The sequence below is a fragment of the Saccostrea cucullata genome, unplaced genomic scaffold (genome assembly GCF_032062105.1).
Source record: "Saccostrea cucullata isolate Sc308-1 unplaced genomic scaffold, CSIRO_AGI_Scuc_v1 ctg1501, whole genome shotgun sequence".
Lineage (NCBI taxonomy): Eukaryota > Metazoa > Mollusca > Bivalvia > Ostreida > Ostreidae > Saccostrea > Saccostrea cuccullata.
This window is the reverse complement of record NW_026927204.1, coordinates 190,001-214,000: the sequence shown is the minus strand read 5'-3', so window position 1 is coordinate 214,000 and position 24,000 is coordinate 190,001. Positions and strand designations below refer to the sequence as shown.

The following is a 24,000-nucleotide window of genomic DNA, read 5'->3' as shown; positions in this document are numbered from 1 at the left end:
AACAATTCAATATCAACACTACCCCAGAATGCTTCCACAAAAGTTTCAGTTTTCCTGGCCCAGTAGTCCGAGAGGAAGATTTTTAAAGATTTGTTCTATATATTTCAATGTAAAAATTGGATTTCCTATTGTGGCCCCGCCCTGCCCCCGGGGGTCATGATTTTAACAATTTAATATCTACACTACCCAAGGATGGTTTCACATAAGTTTCAGATTTTCTGGCCCAGTGGTTCTTGAGAAGAAGATTTTTAAAGATTTGTTCTATATATTTCTATGTAAAACTTGGATTCCCTATTGTGGCCCTGCCCTACCCCCAGGGGTCATAAGTTTAACAATTTAATATCTACACTACCCAAGGATGCTTCCACATAAGTTTAAGCTTTCCTGGCCCAGTGGTTCTTGAGAAGATTTTTAAAGATTTGTTCTATATATTTCTATGTAAAACTTTAGTTGTCCACTGTGGCCCCGCCCTACCCCCGGGGCTCATGATTTGAACAAACATGAATCTACACAACCTGAGGATGCTTCCATATAAATATGATCAATTATGGCTTTACTATTCTTGAGAATAAGATTTTTCCTATATATTTCTATGTAAAACTTTGATTGGCCATTGTGGCCCCGCCCTACCCCCGGGGGTCATGATTTAAACAAACTTGAATCTACACTACCTGAGGACGCTTCCATATATGAGGGTTGTTAGAAAAGTTCGCGGACACATTGAATTACGGAAAATCTATTGTGTGCTGTGAAGTACGACCTATGTCTGAATGAATTCCTACATTTTGTTTTTTGGTATGTAAAAAATCAGGTCCATATAATAAAATCTTGAAATTTTACAACTATTTTTACTATGGAGTCATGGGATTCACGGAGCAATCACTTGACGTAAGCGACGTGACAACCATATTTCAACCTGTTAAGCTTTGTCGCAGTTATATTTATAAATCTTTCATTTCTTAGATTTTTCTCATCTTTTTTCTACTTTAAAATTGAATATCTACATGTTACTTTTCTACTATAATGTCTTTTGTACTGATTCGTATATTATTGAGATCTTAAAAAATAAAAAAAAAGTCTATGCAGTTAATCGATCAGGTATGGAAACTATGCAAAACCATATAGACGCAACGCAACGTCCATGCCATAAGGGGGTATTGAAGTATCGATGGAGTTAATCATTCAAAATGTCCCTCCTTCCATTCTTATGAAGCTATAACCATTTGAAAACTTGTTCTTTGTATGTGTAGGAAATTCCCGGCGGCATCTTGAACATTTTAATCTCTTTTAGACATTTTCCTGTCTGCACACATAATTTCTACGTAGTGCAGTGCTCCATGACGCTCAATGACGTTCCGATTTTTGGCTGTCTTTTTACGCGTTGATCATTTATAAACGGCTATAAAACAGTCATATACCATCCAATTTAGTTCAAAATTTCCCCCAGTGACGTTTCCTGCATACTTAAGCGGCAGGTAAAATATCATAAATCTCTTTGCGCTACAATTGTACAATTCTTCATTTTAATAAAGAGTCTTTGTGATGTAAACGTGCCAAAATGTAGCATGCTCCGTGAAGCAAGTTTTATCAAAATAAAAATGCTGTATATTTTTCAATAATAACCGGAGAGCACCAAATTCTTGTATATTTATTGGAAAAAAGGTAAAGATTTTATCTGGAAAGTTTGACCGGTTTCGTGGAAATAGCGCGCTCACAATAGAACTTGTCCGCGAACTTTTCTAACACCCCTCGTAAGTTTCATCTTTCCTGGCACAGTGGTTCTTGAGAAGAAGATTTTTAAAATTTTTATTAATTCCCAATTATCTCCCCTTGAATGAGGGCGTGGCCCTTCATTTGAACAATCTTGAATCCCCTTCACCCAAGGATGCTTTGTGGCAAGTTTGGTTGAAATTGGCCCAGCGGTTCTTGAGAAGAAGTCGAAAATGTGAAAAGTTTACAGACAGACAGACGGACTGCAGACAAAATGTGATCAGAAAAGCTCACTTGAGCCTTCTGCTCAGGTGAGCTAAAAATTAAAAAAAATTTTGGATAAATTATTGACATTTGTACATTCATTTTGCTTCTTTTTTATGCTATTCAAACAGGCTCTTTGCCACTGGACACATGAAGGTTACAAATAGGAAAGTAGAACATTTAATTGCTTATTTTATCATCTGCCAGTTTGGGCCAGTGATATAAATTTTGTGATGTTGATCAAAATATTTAAAAAAAAAAATCAATTCTTTAAAAAAATCAATGCTGCCACAAACGATACTACATGCCTGTATATATTTGTATATACTTGCTTTTTACACTAATAGCTGAATTCTATTTAATTTCTTCTGGCTATTGTTTATTTCTTCCTCAAATGAACTTAACTTCTCCCATAGTTTTAGTCATTACATCTGATGCATAAGCGACCCTTTTCTGGAGAATGATGCTTAGACTGTAAACTATAACAGAGACCTGAACAATGTCACTGGCAATAGCTACCACGGGCAGTATTAAACCTGTGGGAGGAAAATAATTGCAGACAGATACTTTTGAATACGAATACATTATCATCTCACCCGCAAGCAACAAAGTCTTCAGCATTTTATTTGTCCTCTGAATGGGTGAAATGTTTTGAATGGCACTTCTATCGAAATTTTTTTTTACACCAAACCAAGTTATGGTGCTGCTATGAACTTTGCAAAATGAGTTCGTAAATTTGAAATCTCGATCCCGACTCAAATTTGACAAAAAATTCTGTTTTTTTTTCTGAAAATTCAAAAACTTGAGTGGCGGGTTTGTATATCTAAAAATAAAAAAAAATACTGGCCTTAAATTTGTAATTAGATCATTGGCATTAATTAACCAGGAGCAAAGGAAAAGATGTTCAAAGAATTCATTCATTTCACTATATAATCATTAGAGCCCCACCCCTAACACCAGAACCCCTGACCCAGGGGCCCTGAAATTCACAAATTATGAAGAGATAGCCTCATTCAACATAACTATGTACTTGGCTATCTGTGAACTATGAAAATGTTCAAAAGTTGTTGACTTTTGACAGGTGATGGACAATTAACAGATTAAAACAGATAGCAGTAGGTCACATGAGTGAATTAGGTGACCTGAAAATGACAAAAATAATGTCTTTTAAAGGGAATATATCTATCACAGAACAAATCAACAATTCTTTCCATAGAAAGTAGAAAGATCTCAATCATACTTGCCAAACTACAACATGCAAAAATCTGGTCATGACCAGATTTGGAAAGTAAAAAATCTGGTCATAACGCGTAAAGACATTCACGACATATTTACCATGAATAAATTATATATACTGATATATATAAGTTTTTGTGTATTGAGAATTCTTCTATCAAAAAAGGCTTTACCTTACAATGACAAAAAAATCATATATAATTTGATCATAAATTTTCATGTTAAAAGAGAGCATTGAAGGTTTCATATAATATTATCAGTATTGACCTGAATCAGGTGTGCATTTTTTAAAAGCAATTTCAGTTTCTGCTAAATTTGAAAGTATTCCAATTTTGGCTTTAGACTTATTTTTCCTCTTTCGTTATTAACTAGTGCAATATGTATTAAATATGCAGTTAGGGCTATACTGTCTTCTATCATTTTATCTTATAAAAGTTGTTTTCCAAGATTCCTTGATATGCACATACTTATCGTTTCTCTTTTCCTTGGTTTATTCAGGGACGTGTCTCTGCCTGCTGGCCCTGATAATGATCTAGTTCTATCTGAAGCCATTTTAAATTGACTTCAAACAACGATTTGTCAAAACAACACCCAGTTAATTGTTTACACCTGCACTGATAATTAATCCATCAGCATTGTATACGTAGATTTAAGCTTGGGTTGTAACTTGAAGTTAAAAGTGCAACCTAATTTATGAACCAAATCCGTAAATCTTGAGATTTTTGGGTTGTTTGGCAAAAATCGGGTGAAAAGTGTGACCCCCCAGGTCATAAAAAACTAGAACTGTCCAATAAATAGGTGCCAATTCAGAAATATTTTATGGATGTAGTAAGAGGTGTTCACTATTGTCTAATAAAGTGCCCCGCCACAGCATGATACGCCAATCAAATATTGTTCAATAATCATAAATTGGTTAGGGTGCAATAAAATCAAGTAACCTTGATTAACAGATTGACACAGATTTCAATGATCTATTTTCCATTTCTTATCAGGTTTAAAATATTTTACATACATCTCTAAGAGACTTACAGTGTAGGGATTATATAATTAAAACAAATAATACGTACATCATATAATTCTAAACTGGCTGTGTTAGAGCTTAACAAATATCCATCTGCCGCTTTAAATTGTTTATTGCATATTTTATGAAATAATGGAAATGCTACAGTCTAATAAAAAAAAATCAAAAATTAATAATTATTCTTTAGACTATAAAATTCTAAGTGAGACATGACTGCAATTTGTTGCAAATATATAAAAATTGAAATGTATTTTTTTTTCAATGAACACATGTATAATTAATTTTAATTATATTATACAATACTAATTCAGTTTTAATCATATACTAAAACATCAATTTGTTTTAATTACATTACACCAATTGAAAGATGTTTATCTGAACTACAGCCATCAAGAACTCTTAATTAACACAAGCAACTATAAGGCCATTTCTTTTTGCCCAACTCCCAAGAGACAAATTAAGATAATACTGCATGATGCTCTTGCCAGTTAACTCCCGACAATGAAGTCATTAATTTCTCTCTAATTTGACATGCACATTTCTGCTATCAAAAATTCTCCTTGACCAGTGCTTGATAATTATGCCCATGGGACAAACTGAATTCCTCTCAAATCATTAACATTTTTTACAGAATTTGCTGTAAAGTATATGATGGAAAAATAAGTTTTTACTTAATTTAGCATTTTTTAATAAGGATACAACAATATTTTTACATTTTTTAGGATTATGAAATTTTAAAATTTTAAAGACTTAGTTTTTTAAAAAAATCACTTAAATTAAAGGTCACAGTGACCTTGAAATAGGTCGTGACACACCGTCTACCCAAGATGCATAAATTGTCCAAGTTTGATGATTGTATGTGTAATAGTTTTCTAGTTATGAGCCAAACAATATCACAAAATAAAAAAGGAAAAACGCCTGTAAAATGCAGAAAAATCATCCAATCATGATGAAAATCCCAGGTGCACACCTTCATATGGTGAATAATAAGTGTATAAATTTTCAGACAAATCCATCCAACAGTTTCTGAGAAACGGTCCGGACAAAATCTTGTCTACAGACGGACGGACAGACGGACATGGTGATTCCTATATACCCCCCTAAACTTCGTTTTCGGGGGTATAATAATCGGGTTACAGGTTAAAAAATCGGGTGAGTTGGCAACTATGATCTCAATAAAGAAACCATGCCAACAGTACGGTCCAGATCAAAAACCAACATATAGATTTATATATATTAAGTTTGACTCATACTGTTCAAGAAATACCATTTTGAAGAATGGATAGACAGACTGACAATGGATACCTTACTAATGGATAAGCTGTTCTGTCTCTGACCTGTAGAGATAATGATAAAAGATAATAGTCACAAGTATGCACTAAAACTTACATTTCATGGCCTCCACACAGAATCTTGACTGTTCGGACATGTTTTGAAGGACCTCGTCATTGAGGAGGACATAGATTCCTGAGGGTCCCTGGCAGTACAATTCTCCAATTTGATCTGCATTGACATTATAGAGCTGGGCAAGCTTCTCCAGAAGTTCCTGGCTTGTCAGGTGCTCGAGGTAGAGGGCATGGTACACTGTAATAATTTTATGAGGCAGTGTCTAATTATTTCTACCCAAGGGATTTTGACAGTTTTTTGTTAATTAAGGCTTCCGTCATCACGGAAGACCTTATAGTGATTCTATCTACTGTTTCTTAAATTTGGAAACTTACTTCCGCTGCTAAGTTACGGACAATTTTCTGAAATTAAAATGACATTTTGTCCACAGTTAAACTCAAAAACGGTAAAAGATATCAACACGAAACTTTCAGCGATTATAGATCGTGATAAATACTATCCAGGATGCAACCTTTCATTCGTCGTCAATACTTCCTGTTATTAGGAAATGCAAAGATAAAAAAATTGTACGAGGGTTGATCCAAAAGTTCGTGGAATTTCTTCCTAAAATTTTATCTTGATTTGATGAAAGCAAACAACAGGCATATTCATAAAATAGAGTCATAATGTTACAATATTGGAAAATTTCACCAGTTTCCAATTACCTATAAGGTCACACGAGCGTTCTGAAAATGGATAGTTGTGAAACCCGGGGGAGACTTCGACGTTACATCTAGTTAGATATGTCAGGTCACGTTATAGAAGCATCTCGCCCTAATGTCCAATTCTAGCAAGTAATTCTACAAAATGCTGGCCTTTTCTCCATTTCTTTTCTCAAGAAAACCTGGGTATCCTCTCGCACCAACTTATCTTCATTTTTCACTAATATTTCAAAATACTACCCATCTTACTATATGATGTTCCAATTTCAGTAGCGATGTCAAGAACAGTACAGCGGCCGACAACGTCCATTAACGCTTGAAATTTGTCTAGGGTGATACGCACTTAAAACAGAGCTTCCAAAAAGCGACCACACCTTTAATCAACGTCCATGGAAGTTCTATTTTTCTTAAATTTCTTATGCCACTGGAAAAGCAGTAATTAAATGCATTTTTCCCAAGCCTTTGTCAATAATATACGAGTTCAAGATAGAGTCATCTCGGGATTTATGACTTGACCGAAATTTGACGTTGTCTAACAACTTGAAGATGAACAATAAATCATCAACCTATTCACAAAATATCCAGTAAAATCAGTAAAACTCTCACACAGAGGTTTATAAAAGATCAGGCAATTGTAATAATGACATATTTTTTTGTTTTATATACCACATGGGGCGGTTTAATTCTCATTTCACGTATTTAGAATGAAAATGATAATGAACGTGTTAATGTCTCCCCTGCATTTCCAAACAACCGTTTCTATGGCAACTGCCATAGAGCCACTATCTAAGATATTCAAAATGTTTTTCAATTCAAAATATTCCTCCAGTGTCTATATTTTTATTTGTAACATTCAACCGATTCCACTTTAAAATAAATGAAATATGAAGAAATTCCACGAACTTTTGGATCAACCCTCGTATTTTCTCACTTTTTTGTTTTTCAATATTTTTCATTTATTTTTAGAATGGTAATAGAGACCTTTTTATTGATGCTTTCTTTATAATTTGTTTGAATATTAATAAATCTAAACTCTAGATATTAACATTTAAACACCTGAAGTGGGACCAAAATGGTGGCTGCCTCTGTCAACTCTGACATTTCGCAATAGGTGTTTATGCAGGCATCCGGGCGTTTGTTTGAACGAAGGTAACATAAGGATAAATGAAATGTAAATGAATACGTTGATTGTCACATAGTAATTACTTTACAATTCTGTGTCAAACTAAAGATTTATTCCAGGGTCTTCTCAAACGTCTTCTATAATTGATTTTGGCTGGTTCTCGAAGTAGAAAAAGAAAAGACTAAATGTGTAAATGAGATAAGATACCTACTATCATTTGTTTTGCACGATGAAAAAACAGATCTTAAATTATAGTTATAAGTAATAGTTTTTCAAGAAACAATATCGATGTATATAGTAAGTATAAAACGTTACCACTGTTTTTCCCATGCACACTTGTGTCATATTAAACTAATACAAAAGACAAAAATTAGAAAACTATTTTTTAATAAGATTGTCTAGTGGAGTTTATATTAACATTCTTATCTCAAAGATCTGATTCAAGTTATTGAACATAAATGATATCTGATTCCTTGACTGTCGTAGGGTGAGAAATGTTTTTCGGCGAACCATTTCAACCTTTTCATGAAAGTGTAACCAATCGGCAAAGTTCACTTTGGGGATAAACGGGAATTTAAAATAAAATCAAAATTATAATCATTTCACTGCTTTTGTATTACTTACTTATAGAATGTGTACAATGTGTTATATACTTTCTAAACCTTGAAATTTAGGCTATATCAACGTTCTTTTTTCTTAACCTCATTGAAGCTATCACACCTATTTAATAGATAGAGCAGTACTCCCAATAGCGTAATAGTAAGCGCGTTTGGGATAAAAAAGGAAAAAAGTGCATTGGATTTTCACGCTGGCAACCTGGGTTCAATCCTCCTTATGACCAAAATTTTTAATCACTTTTCAGCTCGATTTTACGAGTTTTTTTTCCTGAATCGGACGAAGGCTCTCACTCTTTTTAACAATTTTAAAACTCGTTCATTTTGGACATTAAAATTCCCATGTATTTGGAATTTTTCTACCCCCAAATTCAAATAAGCAAAATGCTCATTGAAGCTTTATTATTAAAGTTTACAAATTGTGTACTCAACACACAAAATACTTAATATATTTTTACCATGCTTTAAGTTCACATTTAAGTAACCTGCCGGGCTCCCCCCAGATACTTTAACTACTTAAATTATTATCAACCTGCTGGGCTCCCCCCAGGTTGATTGAAATACCTACTGTATTAGTACCATGCTTTTAGTTCACATTTAGTAACCTGCCGGGCTCCCCCCAGGTACTTATATTATTATCAACCTGCTGGGCTCCCCCCAGGTTGATTGACTACAACAAAAAAATATTGCTTTGTTCGGTATTGATGATTGCCTGCTGGGCTCCCCCCAGGTAATTTTAATTTGGAACCTGCTGGGCTCTCCCCAGGTTCTGGGATAACAACTAATAACCTGCTGGGCTCCCCCCAGGTTATATTTTAATCTATGTATTTAATTCAGAGAGCAGCCCCCAAGATGCCAAAGTTTTTAGTAATGTATTTTTATAACAGTATTTGTTTTTAATTTATTTGTACTCAACCTTGTGTTGTACATAGTGTTTTTTGATTTATTATGTGATGTGTTCATTTTAATAAATCTAAACCTTTACCTTTTGTCATGTTGTGTATAAAATGTAAATTTATGTAATTTTTGTTTATACACAACTATGTTACTTAACTGTTGACGTAATCAGTAGACATGTGTCTGGGATGTTTATAAACAAAACCACGTGATCGATGGAACCAATCAGAAGTGCGGAAAGGGACGCTATCTCAGTCTGTCTTTTGTAATCGAAGTGTTTAGTATTGTACCTTTAAATTGGTCATCTCACCCACCACCCCTTCATCTCCTGTTGTATAAGTACTAACATATATCTGTTTGACATTGCATCTTTAAAAATTGTGAAATTGTTACATGTATCTCATTATTGTTATGATGTACATCATCATCTTTGTTTTAATATTGTACTTCAATCACTGTTTATATCATCAACTGTTTTAAAGGGGCTGCTTTATTTGAATTATTTTAATATTAATACATTTGGACATTAAATTATAGGACATTAAAATTCCCATGTATTTGGACATTAAAATTCCCATGTATTTGGAATTTTTCTACCCCCAAATTCAAATAAGCAAAATGCTCATTGAAGCTTTATTATTAAAGTTTACAAATTGTGTACTCAACACACAAAATACTTAATATATTTTTACCATGCTTTAAGTTCACATTTAAGTAACCTGCCGGGCTCCCCCAGGTACTTTAACTACTTAAATTATTATCAACCTGCTGGGCTCCCCCCAGGTTGATTGAAATACCTACTGTATTAGTACCATGCTTTTAGTTCACATTTAGTAACCTGCCGGGCTCCCCCCAGGTACTTATATTATTATCAACCTGCTGGGCTCCCCCCAGGTTGATTGACTACAACAAAAAAATATTGCTTTGTTCGGTATCGATGATTGCCTGCTGGGCTCCCCCCAGGTAATTTTAATTTGGAACCTGCTGGGCTCTCCCCAGGTTCTGGGATAACAACTAATAACCTGCTGGGCTCCCCCCAGGTTATATTTTAATCTATGTATTTAATTCAGAGAGCAGCCCCCAAGATGCCAAAGTTTTTAGTAATGTATTTTTATAACAGTATTTGTTTTTAATTTATTTGTACTCAACCTTGTGTTGTACATAGTGTTTTTTGATTTATTATGTGATGTGTTCATTTTAATAAATCTAAACCTTTACCTTTTGTCATGTTGTGTATAAACCTCTCGTTGCTCGCAACGAGATCGTTTCTAGTCTTTAATATTTTTTTGACTTTCTAATTTTGTGCACGCGATTTCTCGAATACTACTGGGCGGAATTACAAGAAATTTCCCGGACAGATGTGAAACACTGATGCAAAGCTTTAACTTTTCTTAAATGTAAATTAAAAAGGGTCTTCTCACAACTAATACATTTGTGAAATATGAAAGCCCTACCATCACCTGTTCAAAAGTTATGGCCAAGGATAAATTTTGAACGGTAGGTCAAACTCTAATGTCAAAGAGTCAAAGTTGATGGTTTCTTAAGAAAGGTCTATAATGTCTCAAGGATTACATATCTGAAGCAGTGTTTTCCCCAGGCTGTTTTTGCATGGCGGTACTGCCATGCATTCATTATCTCCCGCCATGTATCACATGTTGCTGCTATGCTTCCCACTATGCATGAATTTTAATTGTGTACCATTTAAATGTTAGCAGTTAATACTACTCTTTAAATAAAACAATTCAAATTGCCTAAGGAACCTAGCATGTACTGTACTTGTTGGGCACCTGTTGTGAACTCGATGCGAATCACTGCACGGGGTATGATACAATAGGCCTAGCTGTCAATTTTTATGCCCCCTTAAACAAAGTTTTTGGGATATATATAGTTTTTGTCATGTCTGTCTTGTCTATCTGTCTGTTTGTCCACAAAAACTATAACCTGCAATTGACTTTTAATTTAGTGGAAGTATGGCTTTCATATTTCACAGGTGTACTGTATAACGGGTAAATTTTACTGCTGTAAATTTTTACAAATTTTGATTAAATTTTTTTGCAGTTAGAGTGATCTGCCCTTAGATCTAAATTCTTAAAATTAGAAATTCACAGTTTATTACACAATTTGTAATCAATTCAGGTATTCTTAACATTTTAAAAGGCCAAGATAAATTAATTGAACATGTTATTTACATGTATTTTCTCTATGAAAGTAAACAACAGTGATTTCTATTCACTGATACTGTGTTGTGTTTGATTATTTTTCCTGGGGGTAAATGCCACGCACCATATGTTGAAAATCATATAAATAAGTTCAACACTAACACCTTTATAGAATATATTTTTCTCAATATTCAAAACACATTTTGTACTGGTGTAGAGAGGGTCCTTAAGTCATTATCAGAAATTATGCATCCCGTAATAGAAAGCAGGTAATTGACGATGTTTGTATAATTTGTGTATTAATTAAGATTTACTTGTTTGATCCTGATTGATAATCAATTAATACCATAAGTTCCTCAAAATACCAATGGTTGTCAGTACTAATTCTATAGCCTCCAGGTTCTTAGCTTAATGACAGTGATAGCACTAAAATACTCTCATAATACGATGTTCAAAATTTAGGCTACACATTTTTTACTTCTGTGAAATTTTACGCGTTTAAATTTTACTGATTTGTAAAACTTGTAAAAATTAGCAGCATGTAAAAAACACCCATTATACGGTATTCCTTGTGACAAGACCTTTCTTTTGGTACCATCAAATTTCACCTTTTGACCTTGGAGTTTGACCCAATTTTACACAAAAAATCCAAACTTTTACTTTGGCCACATCTTTTGAACAGTGGATACCAGGACTTTTATACTCTCTCTATATATATTTATTCTTTGTGGGACGACCTTTCATTGGATACCAAGAACTTTGACCTTTTGACCTTGGAGATATCCGTATGTATGAAAAAACTTCAAAATTGGCCATAACTTTTGAACAGTAAAGGCAATCCATGTGAGAAGGCCCTTCAATGGATACCAAAAATGTTGACCCTTTGACCTTGGTATTTCACCTACCTTTAAAAAGCAAACGCATCAATGCTTCAACTAGAGGCCCACGGGCCTTATAGGTCACCTGAGTATTGTGTAACAACTTTCAAACAATTAAATTTGGTTCGTGTTTTAAACCAGAGGCCATAAAAGAACTGGGTACGGTATATATAACGAGGCGGCCCTGTAAAATCTGCAAAAATTAAATGCACGATAACATATTTTGAACTGTGTCAATTTATTGTTAAGGTTCCCCTTTGTGAAAAATTGGTATCAATTTTCCTCAACTCACGTGACTTTTTGTGTATATAACATTCAAAACCGGTCTAATATTCCGGAATTCACCTATTTTGGACGTTTTCCTCCTCTTCAAGTTTAAATTTCGATGTGGCCGCATCCGAGTACATATGCGAAACTTCGCAGAAAGAACAAGTATACTTTGGTTTCTAATATGCAAGAGAAATTTACTGTACAAAAGTGCGGCCACGTCCGTTTTTACGAAAAACTGTAGTTGAAAATACTTCGTTTTTGGATAGATGTTAATTTTCCCCCTCATTAAAATCTATACTTTTAAAGAAATTAAATGTTGAAGTCTGAATCTGAATGTGTTATTATCTAATCTATATTTTTACAGAAATTTATTGTTTAAACCTGTATCTGAATGTTATGAAAACCACATAAACTTTTCTTCATAAAATTTATCAAGGGACACTGCATGGAAATTAATGACGCAATACATTAAAAACATGACGTCACAATGAGCCGGCATATGTTGAATAGGGGAGATCCGTCCAATTCTGGACACGGGGTAATTCCGGACAAATAATACAGTCTTTCTCTTTTGTCTTATTTTTCGGTAATTCTGTATTGTTTAATATAAATAACTGAAGTACATTCGGAAAGGGGGTGTCATTGTTGTCTTTTTTTTTTTTTTTTAAATTATAACGATTCTAGGGTATTCTGAATGCTATAATTATGTCAAAAGTTAGACTTTGGACTCTTATCAAATTAAGGTCAATTTGAGATAGAATTCAAACAACATCTAAGACAAATATTTATTTCCATTTATTATTTTAAAATTTTTTATGTAGAGAGCATATATTTAAAAGAAAAAAATATGATGAATACTGTAAACCAACTTTTATTCGCGTGCGAGAAATTTTCGCGAAGTTCGCGAGAGCCTCGTCATCGCGAATATTCCATATAGTATATATTTCTATTAAAAACAGCGGCAAAAAGGCTTGATCGCGAAAATTAATCGTCACAAACTGGTTTATCCCTGGTAAATCGCGAAATAAAGTCGTCGCGAATAAAAGTTGGTTTACAGTAATACAAAATAATGTAAATTTTTTCATTAAATTTTATCAAACAATGTGTTCCGATTTCCCCCACTGATTTTTTTCTAGGTGGGGGAATTCCGGACGTTGGTTTTATGGGTAGACAGACATCTCGGCCCAACGACACCTCGGCCCGTGATGGTTGACACCTATGCCTGGACGGGTCGGGCCAAAATTATTGACACATCGGCCCATATTAAAGACCCAAGAAAAAAATTAGTCTAGTGTCTGAATTATTGTTTTTATTTAATTAGTTTCTCTTTCTAACGATTAAACAATTTTCTTTATAAAAATCAATTTGGTAAGGGGGAGGGCTCTATAATATCATTTCTATGCAACTCCCTAACCCGCATCTCTCTCTCTCGTGAAAATGTGTAATATACATGCTAAGTAATGTAAAACAAGCATGCTTTGTCTAACAAAGTGGCATGTTGTTGGAATGCATTTTCTGACAACAAAATTTTGTTCAAAGCACATATTGCTCTCCTGTCCGGATTTACCCCGCCTCAGTCTGGATTTACCCCATGTTGTCCGGACTTGCACTATTTCACCACCTGAATTCATTTTATTTTCAATAAAAGATATTTAATTGTGTTTCATGATGATATTCATTGCATTTTTTGCCAAAAAGTGTTTCCAAACTTTACCACTTGATATCAGTGTGTGTTGAGTGTTTATTTTCGTTTTCTGGGTGTTATATATTAAAACATGACAAAAGTGTCCAGAATTGGATGGATCTCCCCTAACCAAATTCTTCAGCCTTCCATAATAAAATAATAATATGATAAATTTTCAATCAATATATACAATGAAAAACAGTCAAACGACATAAGTTTACATTTATACATGTACCTCTTATTAAAACGAGCGTCTCTTTCTTGAACAGTATAGTCAATATCACGTCCAATATATACTGGACGTGATATTGACTATACTGTTCAAGAAAAGATTTTTTTTAACCTTTTATTGAAAATCATCATGCAGCTTTTTTAAAGTATGATTTAGATTATACATTTATCATGCTGAATGTTGACATCAGTGCTTTCAAGACAGGTTTAAATTAAACATGCAATTCAAAGGCGGATCCAGGGCCGTTGCGCCGAGCTTCCCCCCCCCCAATCCACTGTAATTTTTTAAAATTTGCTTGTATTTTGTAAAACAAGCATTTAATTGATTATTATTTTGTTACTAGCAATAACCACAAACTTATCAGTAGATCTACACGTATGGTATGAGATATTCTGAAATGTTATTTTACCGCCATGGCAACTAAATCAAAGGGGGGGGGGGGGCACATATTATAGTAGATGTTCGTTCCCCGGACCCTACCAGGAATGTGCCCCCAACCCCATGGGACTTCAACGCAGCTCCAGACACCCTGTCCTCAATACCATCCCTCCCCCGTTATTAAATTCCTGGATCCGCAACTGTAATTTACAAGGAATTTAGATAATGAAATATTATTTTGAAAAATTTTGTATGGCAAATTCTATGTAATTTTAAATAAAACATGATGCAATCAACTACATGTATTTATTTGTGTCTGAATAAAGATTAACAGTTCCCAAGAACAATTAACATTTTTCTTTACACAAACAAGTGAAGGCAATTTTAACATATATGAATCCGCTGTATATTTAAGAAATAAAAACAAGCATAATCGTGCATTATTTTTTGACAAGAGACATGCTTTTCCCCTTCCGCTGCATACAATCGATGTATTTAGCTCGATTAGGACTTTTTCAGAAATTAATTAAGTCATTCATAAGACATTAATTTGCTTTTTGAAAATTACCTGTGTTAAAACGAATGTATCAGACATAATATTGCTAAGATTTAAAAGAATTTCAACCAAATTATCCATAAAATAATACATTAAATATGTCAAAGGATATAAATATTGATACAATTGACATTCATCAGGGCTGGGGAGGTGGGGAGGGGTGTCCAGTCCAGTATCACCTTAGTGAAAACGGTGCACATCAGATCTGAATTTTAAAGATGTCAACTTCCGTCTGTGATGATTATTCGTTCCGAAAAAATATGAAAAGTATTTTATCGTTACTACAAGAACAAATGACGTAAAACATTGCGAAGGCCCCAAAAAGTTATTGTTTCCAAAGGAAGTGCGACAGGATTGGAATTGAAATTATTATTGTCACTGAAATCTATCAAATATCTATAAACACTTACATTTAGGAGGTATTGTAAAGCATAATCAATATCAATAATGTCTATGTTTTAGCAGTTTTTGTCTCAGTAGATGTATAGTCACGTAAATGACGTAATACATGTCAGCTGTTTGTGAGGTATATTTTAAAAGAATTTTTCATTAAAACAACTTTCAAGGAAAAAAAAACTTATTTTGTTAGAAACCCAATCTCGCTTTCTAATGGTAATCTGGGAATAAAACCTAACTCTGTTAAAAAAAAAATGCACGCCATAGTGACGGTGCCCACGCAACACAAAATTACATTAGTTTTCGTATATTAATAACATACATGTAACTGCAAAAGTGTCTCAATATGTAACTTATAAAAAGGTTAATAACGAAAAGGGACTTGAACTAAGTTTTGATATTTTTAGATTAAGTGTTTTGTTATTCTGCATTTCGATTATTTGTATTTTGCTTCATTTAAATAGAAAAATATATAGAAGTTGGGGGGGGGGGGTACTGATTAACAAGATGTACAATTATGACTACCAATGAAAAAGTTTATATCAAGAATTTAATTTCAAATAGCTGCAGATCTGTAGCTCTCCGAAAAAAATATTTTGATAGACCGGAGAGCTACAGTGCCACCTATTGAAAAAACTGTATATTTATTGCGCACAAAAAAGTGCGCTCGGTTCTTAATTAATTCTTCCAAATTCTTACCTTAATTGCAAATAAGGAAAGATTTCAAAAAATTCCTTTATCTTCTATCAAGTACTCTCGTAGTTGACATCCGAACGAAGCATATTGGACCGAATTATCTTTGAAACCAAAATGGCAGTATAAATAAGCGAAATGTTCGATGATTACAATATCAGGGTCAGAAGGACTATTAACAACAATTATGAGGAATTTTGGTTGTGGAAACAGCGAAAGAATATGTTAGGAACACACGGTTAGTAATATTTTGAGATTACAGTTTTAAAAACATGGAGGAATAAATCGAGAACTGAGCGCACTTTTTTGTGCGCAATAAATACACAGTTTTTTCAATGGGTGGCACTGTAGCTCTACGGTCTATCAAAATATTTTTTTCGGAGAGCTACAGATCTGCAGCTAAATTTCAAACTAGAGACAGTCCTTTCCTATTTTCTGTTGATCTCCACTGGACTTTGACCGTTGGTCGATCGTTTACAGCCAACATCAATGCAATGACTGCGCATTGCTTAGAAAACAAAACGCACAGACCTCTATAGCTGGCATGGATAAACTATGTAAATCATACACATAACCTTTCAATGTAGTGTAATATTTATTTCTACAAGTCTAGAAAATCATGCCTGTTAGACAGTACTACTACATTGTACTACTAAATTCTGGGATCCCTTTTTTTTTTTTTTTTTTTACCTCCCGCTTGAAAATCAGGAGGGTTATAGTAATCGATATGTCCACCCGTCTGTCTGTCTGTTACGCTTTGGGATACCCGTCTCTTATCCACATATCCTATTATACCACTGAATGAAATTCAATGAAACTTTCACAAAATCTTAATAACATATTGTCATTGTGACCTTTTATTTTACATTTTGATCCGACACGTTTTGGGTTTCTAAGGGCAAAACATAAAAGAGAGGCATCCCCAAAGCATAACAGACGGACGGAGACACCCCGATCACTATATACCCTCCCACTTTTCAAGCGAGGGTAAAAAAATCTAAAATCAAAGAAAATTGAAAAAGGCATATCATATAAACCCGAAATAGGTAGTTAATAATATGTTCATAAAAAAGACCCAACATTTATAGCGCCGTCATTTGTTGGAATGGAAAGGGGGAGTTCTGTTGATAGCTTTTTCATTGCCAAAAAAAAAAAAAATTCCAACTTCATAAACAATATGTTCAATTTTTTAAGTACTCACATCATTTCATCTGGATGAATAAATTTTCGTAGACTAGCGTGTTTGGTACAATCGTATGTTTAAAAAATTATATATTTCTGAAAATATTTAAACTATATGAATTGAAAGATAGTTCAAAATGGTTCACTGGAATATTGGCAGGATTAAGTAAATAGTTTTCAATTAAGAGAATTTACAGATTTCATTTAACGTAACGTTAAAATCAGTAACGTCGTGATGACGTCGCTACGTCAAAGGTTGTAATTATTGAAGAAATGCACCATTTTCCCAAACCTCTGGTGGAAAAACGGTAAGAGATAATTCCAAACAATAAACTGATTTTGAAAGGACGCATCGTGAGCATGTTTGTAAAAAACTTCAATCAGATTTAGAGACAGGGCCGCCTCGTTATGCATACCGTACCCAGTTCTTCACAATTCACAATTTTGAAAGAGGCACTATTGCTTATCATAATGATAGACTTATCATGCTTACTCTATTTACTTAATACCCAGAGGTAGATCAGAGTAACAAAGAGAAAATGCACTTCCACTTTATCACCAGTTGCACACCTCATCCCAAAGGAACCACTGACCCTGGGGCCATATATTTAAAAATTTTGCAAATTTTATCATAAACTGGCAAATTAAGCATTGATTTATTTTCAGACTATAACCCCCCCCCCCCCCCCCCCAGTGGTTTCAGAGAAGAAGCTGAAAATGTTCAAATGTTAACACACGACGACGGAAAAAACGGATAGCAATAGGTCACCTGAGTGACTCAGGTGACCTAAAAACACATCTTGTTGTTTATTGCCATTTCCTGGTATTCTACTAAGTATTAAGCTTTAAGTTGGTTAAAAATTAATTTCTAACCATAACAAGAGGCCCAAGGGCCTTGAATCACTCTTCTGATAAATTGTAAAATCTATCACAGACTTCTATCTAAAGCCTCTTACTCAAGCATCCCAAGATGCATGGAGTGACAAAGTTTGATGTTTTCTAGGCAGTTAGGACTGAAGATATTTCAATATAGCTATACCATAAGAAGGTCACAGTGACCTACTTTTTGATTTGAAAGTTTTCTGAGGACTCAAGATGCATTCATTGACAAAGATAGATGATTCTAAGCCAATAAGTACCTGAGATATTCAAAAGTAGGTCATTGTGACCTACTTTTTGGTCAACATTCTCCAAAAACCCAAGATGCATCAACTGACAAAGTCTGGCAATTCTTGGCCAGTAAGTACCCGGGATACTTAGATATAGCCATAAAAATTCAAAACTAGGTAAAAGTGACCTACTTTTTAGTCGACATTTTCCCCAAACCCAAGATGCATCATCCGATGATTCTAAGCTAATAAGTACCTGAGATACTTAAATATAGCAATAAAATGTCAATAGTAGATCACTGTGACCTACGTTTTGGTAGCTGTAGATCTGTAGCTCTCTGCTTGAGAAAATTCTGAGAGATAAAGCAGAGAGCTATAGATCCACGCGTTGTAAAAACCTTTGATTTATGCCGACGATTTTTTGTCGCTTGCTATGGGTATTTTTTCGTGTATTTCAGAATTTCCTCAGATTTGAAAATAATTTTAAATGGTATTTAATAATTAATCATACATTCAACTTTAATTCTTGATCATTTTCTTACCTCCCAACGCTAACAAATGGCTGTCTATGGTTACGGACATCGAAATGGAACTCTTTTAAACTGACATTACAAAACTAGATACGATCTCGTTGCGAGCAACGAGAGGTCTTCCGTTCGATTCAGGAAAAAAAACTTGTAAAATCGAACTAAAAAGTGATTCAAAATTTTGATCACAAGGAGGAGTGAATCCAGGTCGCCAACGTGAATGCGCCTTTTTTTTTCTCTTTTCTCCCCAACGCGCGAACCATTTAGCTATTGGGAATACTGCTTTAAATATACTTGTGTATACTTTTGCAACAGTACACCTGTCTAAGAATCATAAAAGGCGGGCCACTATTCATAATTTCGTGTCAAACGCCACGCGTAAATATTTGCACCTTTTCTTTGTACTGATCTATTAAAGAGGTGCAATAGCTTCGATGAAATTAATTAAATAAAACATTCTTATCACCTTTATTTTATTTCGGCGTTAGGAAAGTATATTTAACACATTGTATACATTACATATCGTATCTAGCCCAGTAACACTAAAGCAGTGAAACGTAAATTAAGTTTTTTAAGATTGACACTGAATTGCAACATACTACTACGTGAGAGTCCAAGTAGTTTTTTGCATTTCATGTATCCTTATGTCAGAATGGTTTAATCAAACGCTCAGCTGCCTCCATAAGCCCCTACTCGCGAAATGTCGGAGTTGACAGAGACAGCCGCCATCTTGGGCCCGCTTCAGATTTTCAAATATTAATATCTAAAGTTCAGATTAACCAATATTAAAACAACTTATATAGTAAGCATCAATAGAAGTGTCTCTATTAATATTCCAAAAATAAATGAAAAATATTGAAAAACAAAGAAAGTTGAAAATTTGGACTTTTTGAATTGGCTTCCGGTAGCGACAGGAAGTACTGACGACGAACGAAAAGTTGCGTCCTGGAAAGTATTGATCATCATCTATAAACTCTGAAAGTTTCACATTGATACCTTTTACCGTTTTTGAGTTTAATCGTGGACAAAATGTCGTTTTAAAATCAGGAAAATGGTCCAAAACTTGGCACCAGAGAGGAATTTCCAAAAACTGTCTTGGAACTTTCAAGAGTATCTTACAACACATTTTTCCTGAAAATTTCATGTAATTCTATCCAGTAGTTGTCGAGAAATCGTGTCAGAAAAATAATAATAATAATAATAATAATAAGAAACAGAGCAATAACTATAAGGTCTTCCGTGAAGACGGAAGACCTTAATTATATACAGGACTGTTTCAGACCCATAAAAGGTAAACAAAGTATCAAATAAAAGAGTTAAATATATGAATTAGTATAGGATACCATTCTAAAAGCCAGAGAAAGCTTAAACTACACAAAATAAATACCTAAAGTAGCGACACAAAACTGTCGGAGTAAATCGAAGGTTTTTACAACGCTTGGATCTGTAGCTCTCTGCTTTATCTATCCGAATTTTCTCAAGCAGAGAGCTACAGTTCTGCAGCTAACTTTTTGATTGACATTTTCCAAAGACCCAAGATGCATCAACTGACAAAGTTTGATGATTCTCTAAGCCAATCAGAACCTGAGATAATTAAAAGTAGGTCATTGTGACCTACTTTTTGATCAACATTCTCTGAAAACTCATGATGCCTAAACTGACAAAGTTAAACAATTCTAAGCCAATAAGTACAGGGGATACTTAAATAAAGTCATAAAATTCAAAACTAGGTCAGACCTACTTTTTGGTCGACATTCTCCAAAGACCCAAGATGAATCAACTGACAAAGCTTGATGATTCTAAGCTATTAAGTACCCAGGATACTTAAATATAGCCTTAAAATGTCAAAAGTAGGTCATTGTGACTTATTTTTTGGTTGACATTTTCCGAAGACCCAAGATGCATCAACTGACAAAGATTGATGATATGCCAATCAGTACCTAAGATAATTAAAAGTAGGTCATTGTGACCTACTTTATGATCGACATTCTCCAAAAACTCATGATGCCTCAACTGACAAAAGTTTTACAATTCTAAGCCAATAAGTACCGGAGATACTAGAATATAGTCCTACAAGAGGCCCAAGGGCCTTGAATCGCTCTTCTGATAAATTGTACCTTCTATCACTTCTATTGGAAGCCTCCAACTCTATTAGTATCATAAGACCCAAAATGCATCAACTGACAAAGTTTGATAATATTTAGCCTGTTAAGACTGAAGATATTATAATATAATTATAAAATACCATAAGTAGGTCATATTGACCCACATTTTGATTGAAATTTTATGAGGACTCAAGATATTAATTGACAAAGACTGATGATTCTAAGTAAATAAGTACCTGAGATATTCAAAAGTAGGTCACCATGACCTACTTTTTGGTCGACATTCTCCGAAAAAATAAGTACCAGAAATAATTCAATATAGCCATCAAATGTCAAAAGTAGGTCACAGTGACCTACTTTTTGGTTGACGTTATCCAAAAACCCAAGATGCCTAAACTGACCAAGTTTGATGATTTTAAGCCAATAAGTACCTGAAATATTCAAAAGTAGGTCACCGTGACCTACTTCTTGGTGGAATTCTATGAAACCCTAAGATGCCTCAACTGACAAAGTTTGATGATTTCAAGCTAATAAGTACCAGATATAATTAAATATAGCCATAAAATGTTTTGAAAACAAATGCCGGCAAAATTCAAAACATAGGTAATCAGAGATTACAGAGCTCACCTCAACCAATGTTGTCCTTAAGTAAGGCAAATTAAGTCACACAATTAACACCAACAAAAAGTGTACATCCAAAAATGCAAAATTTATGCAATTTTGATACTTTGGAATAGACCTATATAAGAACTTAAAACTAGTTCTTCATCATGAAAATGTAATTAAAATCCAGCATCTGAAGCAAGATTGAGAGTTTTCATCCCTTGATGCATCATTTGTGCAACTTTGGTTTATATAAGCCTTATAGTTTCTTGGTGATAGACCTGCACCTATAACTTTTACGAGGTCTATTATCTGGAAAATGTATGTCAAGTTCAGCATCTGAAGCAAGTCCATTAGTGTGCATCCTAAGATGTATCATCCATGCAAGTTTGTTCAACATAGAGCACAAAGTTACTTGGAAATGAAACCTGTATAAAAAACTAACCTTTTCACTAATCCAGAAAATGTAGGTCAGATTCAGGTTCTGAAGCCAGCCTAGTAGAATGCACCCTTAGATGTACCATCCATGCAAGTTTGGTCATTATAGGGCTCAAAGTTACTTGGAAATGAATCCTGCACCATAAACTTTAACCTGTTTGCTCGTCCAGAAAATGTAGGTCAGATTCAGCATCCGAAGCAAGTCTGGTAGTATGCATCCTAAGATGTACCATCCATGCAAGTTTAGTCATTATAGGGTTCATAGTACCTTGGAAATGAAACCTGCACCAAAAATTTTAACCTGTTCACTCAACCGGAAAATGTAAGTCAGATTCAGCATCCGAAGCAAGTCTTGTAATATGCATCCTAAGATGTACCATCCATGCAAGTTTGGTCATTATATGTCTCATAGTAACTTGGAAATGAAACCTGCACCAAAAACTTTAACCTGTTCATTCAACCAGGAAATTGTAGGTCAGATTCAGCATCCGAAGCAAGACTGGTAGTATGCATCCTAATATGTACCATCCATGCAAGTTTGGTCATTATATGTCTCATAGAAACTTGGAAATGAAACCTGCACCAAAAACTTTAACCTGTTCACTCAACCAGGAAATGTAGGTCAGATTCAGCATCCGAAGCAAGTCTAGTAGAATGCATCCTAAGATGTACCATCCATACAAGTTTGGTCATTATAGGGCTCATAGTATCTTCGAAATGAAACCTGCACCAAAAACTTTAACCTGTTCACTCAACCAGAAAATGTAGGTCAGATTAAGCATCGAAAGCAAGTCTGGTAGTATGCATCCTAAGATGTACCATCCATGTAAGTTTGGTCAACATAGGGCTTATAGTTACTCGGAAATGAGACCTACACCAAAAACTGCACCAAAAATGTTAATCTGCACCAAAAACATTAACCTGGTCATTCCTTTGCTGAAATTGCAGCATCTGAAACTTTGACTGGTACAATGAAACACACTAGAAACATCTTCCATGCATGTCTAATCAATATAGGACATAGAAGTACTTAAAAAGAAAACTGCTCCAAAAAACTTAACCTTAACCCGGGACGCCGATGCCGAGGGTATCACATAAGCTCCCCCCAACTTCGTTGAGGTGAGCTAAAAAGTACGTCACTGTGACCTACTTTTTCATAAATATGTTTTAAGGTCCAAAGATGCATCAACTTACAAGATTTGATGGTTCTAAACCTTCCAATGTCTGAAATATTGGGATTAAATGTTTTTAAAAGGATAATTCATAAAGTTCAAAAAATAGGTCAAGGTGACCTACTTTTAAGTAAACATTGTTCGAGGACCCAAGATGCATCAACTGACAAAGTTTGATGATCATAGGCCTTAAAGTGTCCAAAATATGCCTTCAAATCAATTTGAAAACAAATGCCCGCAAAATTTGAAAAATTGGTCACTGTGACCTACTTTTGAGTTAACATGATGTAAAGTGCTAAGATGCATCAACTTACAAGATTTGATGATCCTACTCCTTGAAGTAAGCAAAATATACACGTTTTTATTAATTGTAAACTTTGAAGTGACCTTGAGACCACACCCTTTGCCCCAGGGTAATTCCCTGTGCAAATTTTAATCTTCGACATATCCTGATCCTTTATGTAAGTTTGGTGAAAATATGCCTGGTGGTTCTGGAGAAGAAGATTTTTTAGCAACCAGTACTTTTGGTTTTGTTTTCCTGATTATCTCCCCTTGTTTAAGGGTCCCAACTCTTATCTTAGTACAAATGGTAGCCCTTGGGCCAAGGATACCCTGTGGCAAATTTGGCACTGATTGGCCAAGGGGTTCTTGAGTTATGACCCATATTCTAAAACGTTTACGCACACCGCACAAATGGCCATAGCA

The 24,000-nt window shown here is 34.4% G+C and overlaps 1 protein-coding gene across 1 annotated transcript in view; it reads right to left on the bottom strand.

Annotated features, from left to right (window-relative positions):
• The window catches only part of LOC134273709 (transcription factor CP2-like), a 209,188-nt gene that overhangs the window by 12,828 nt on the left and 172,360 nt on the right, over positions 1-24,000 (bottom strand). Inside the window, exon 11 of the mRNA XM_062755915.1 lies at positions 5,621-5,815. Coding sequence (XP_062611899.1) covers positions 5,621-5,815 — 195 coding nt within the window. The remainder of the gene's footprint in view (positions 1-5,620; positions 5,816-24,000) is intronic.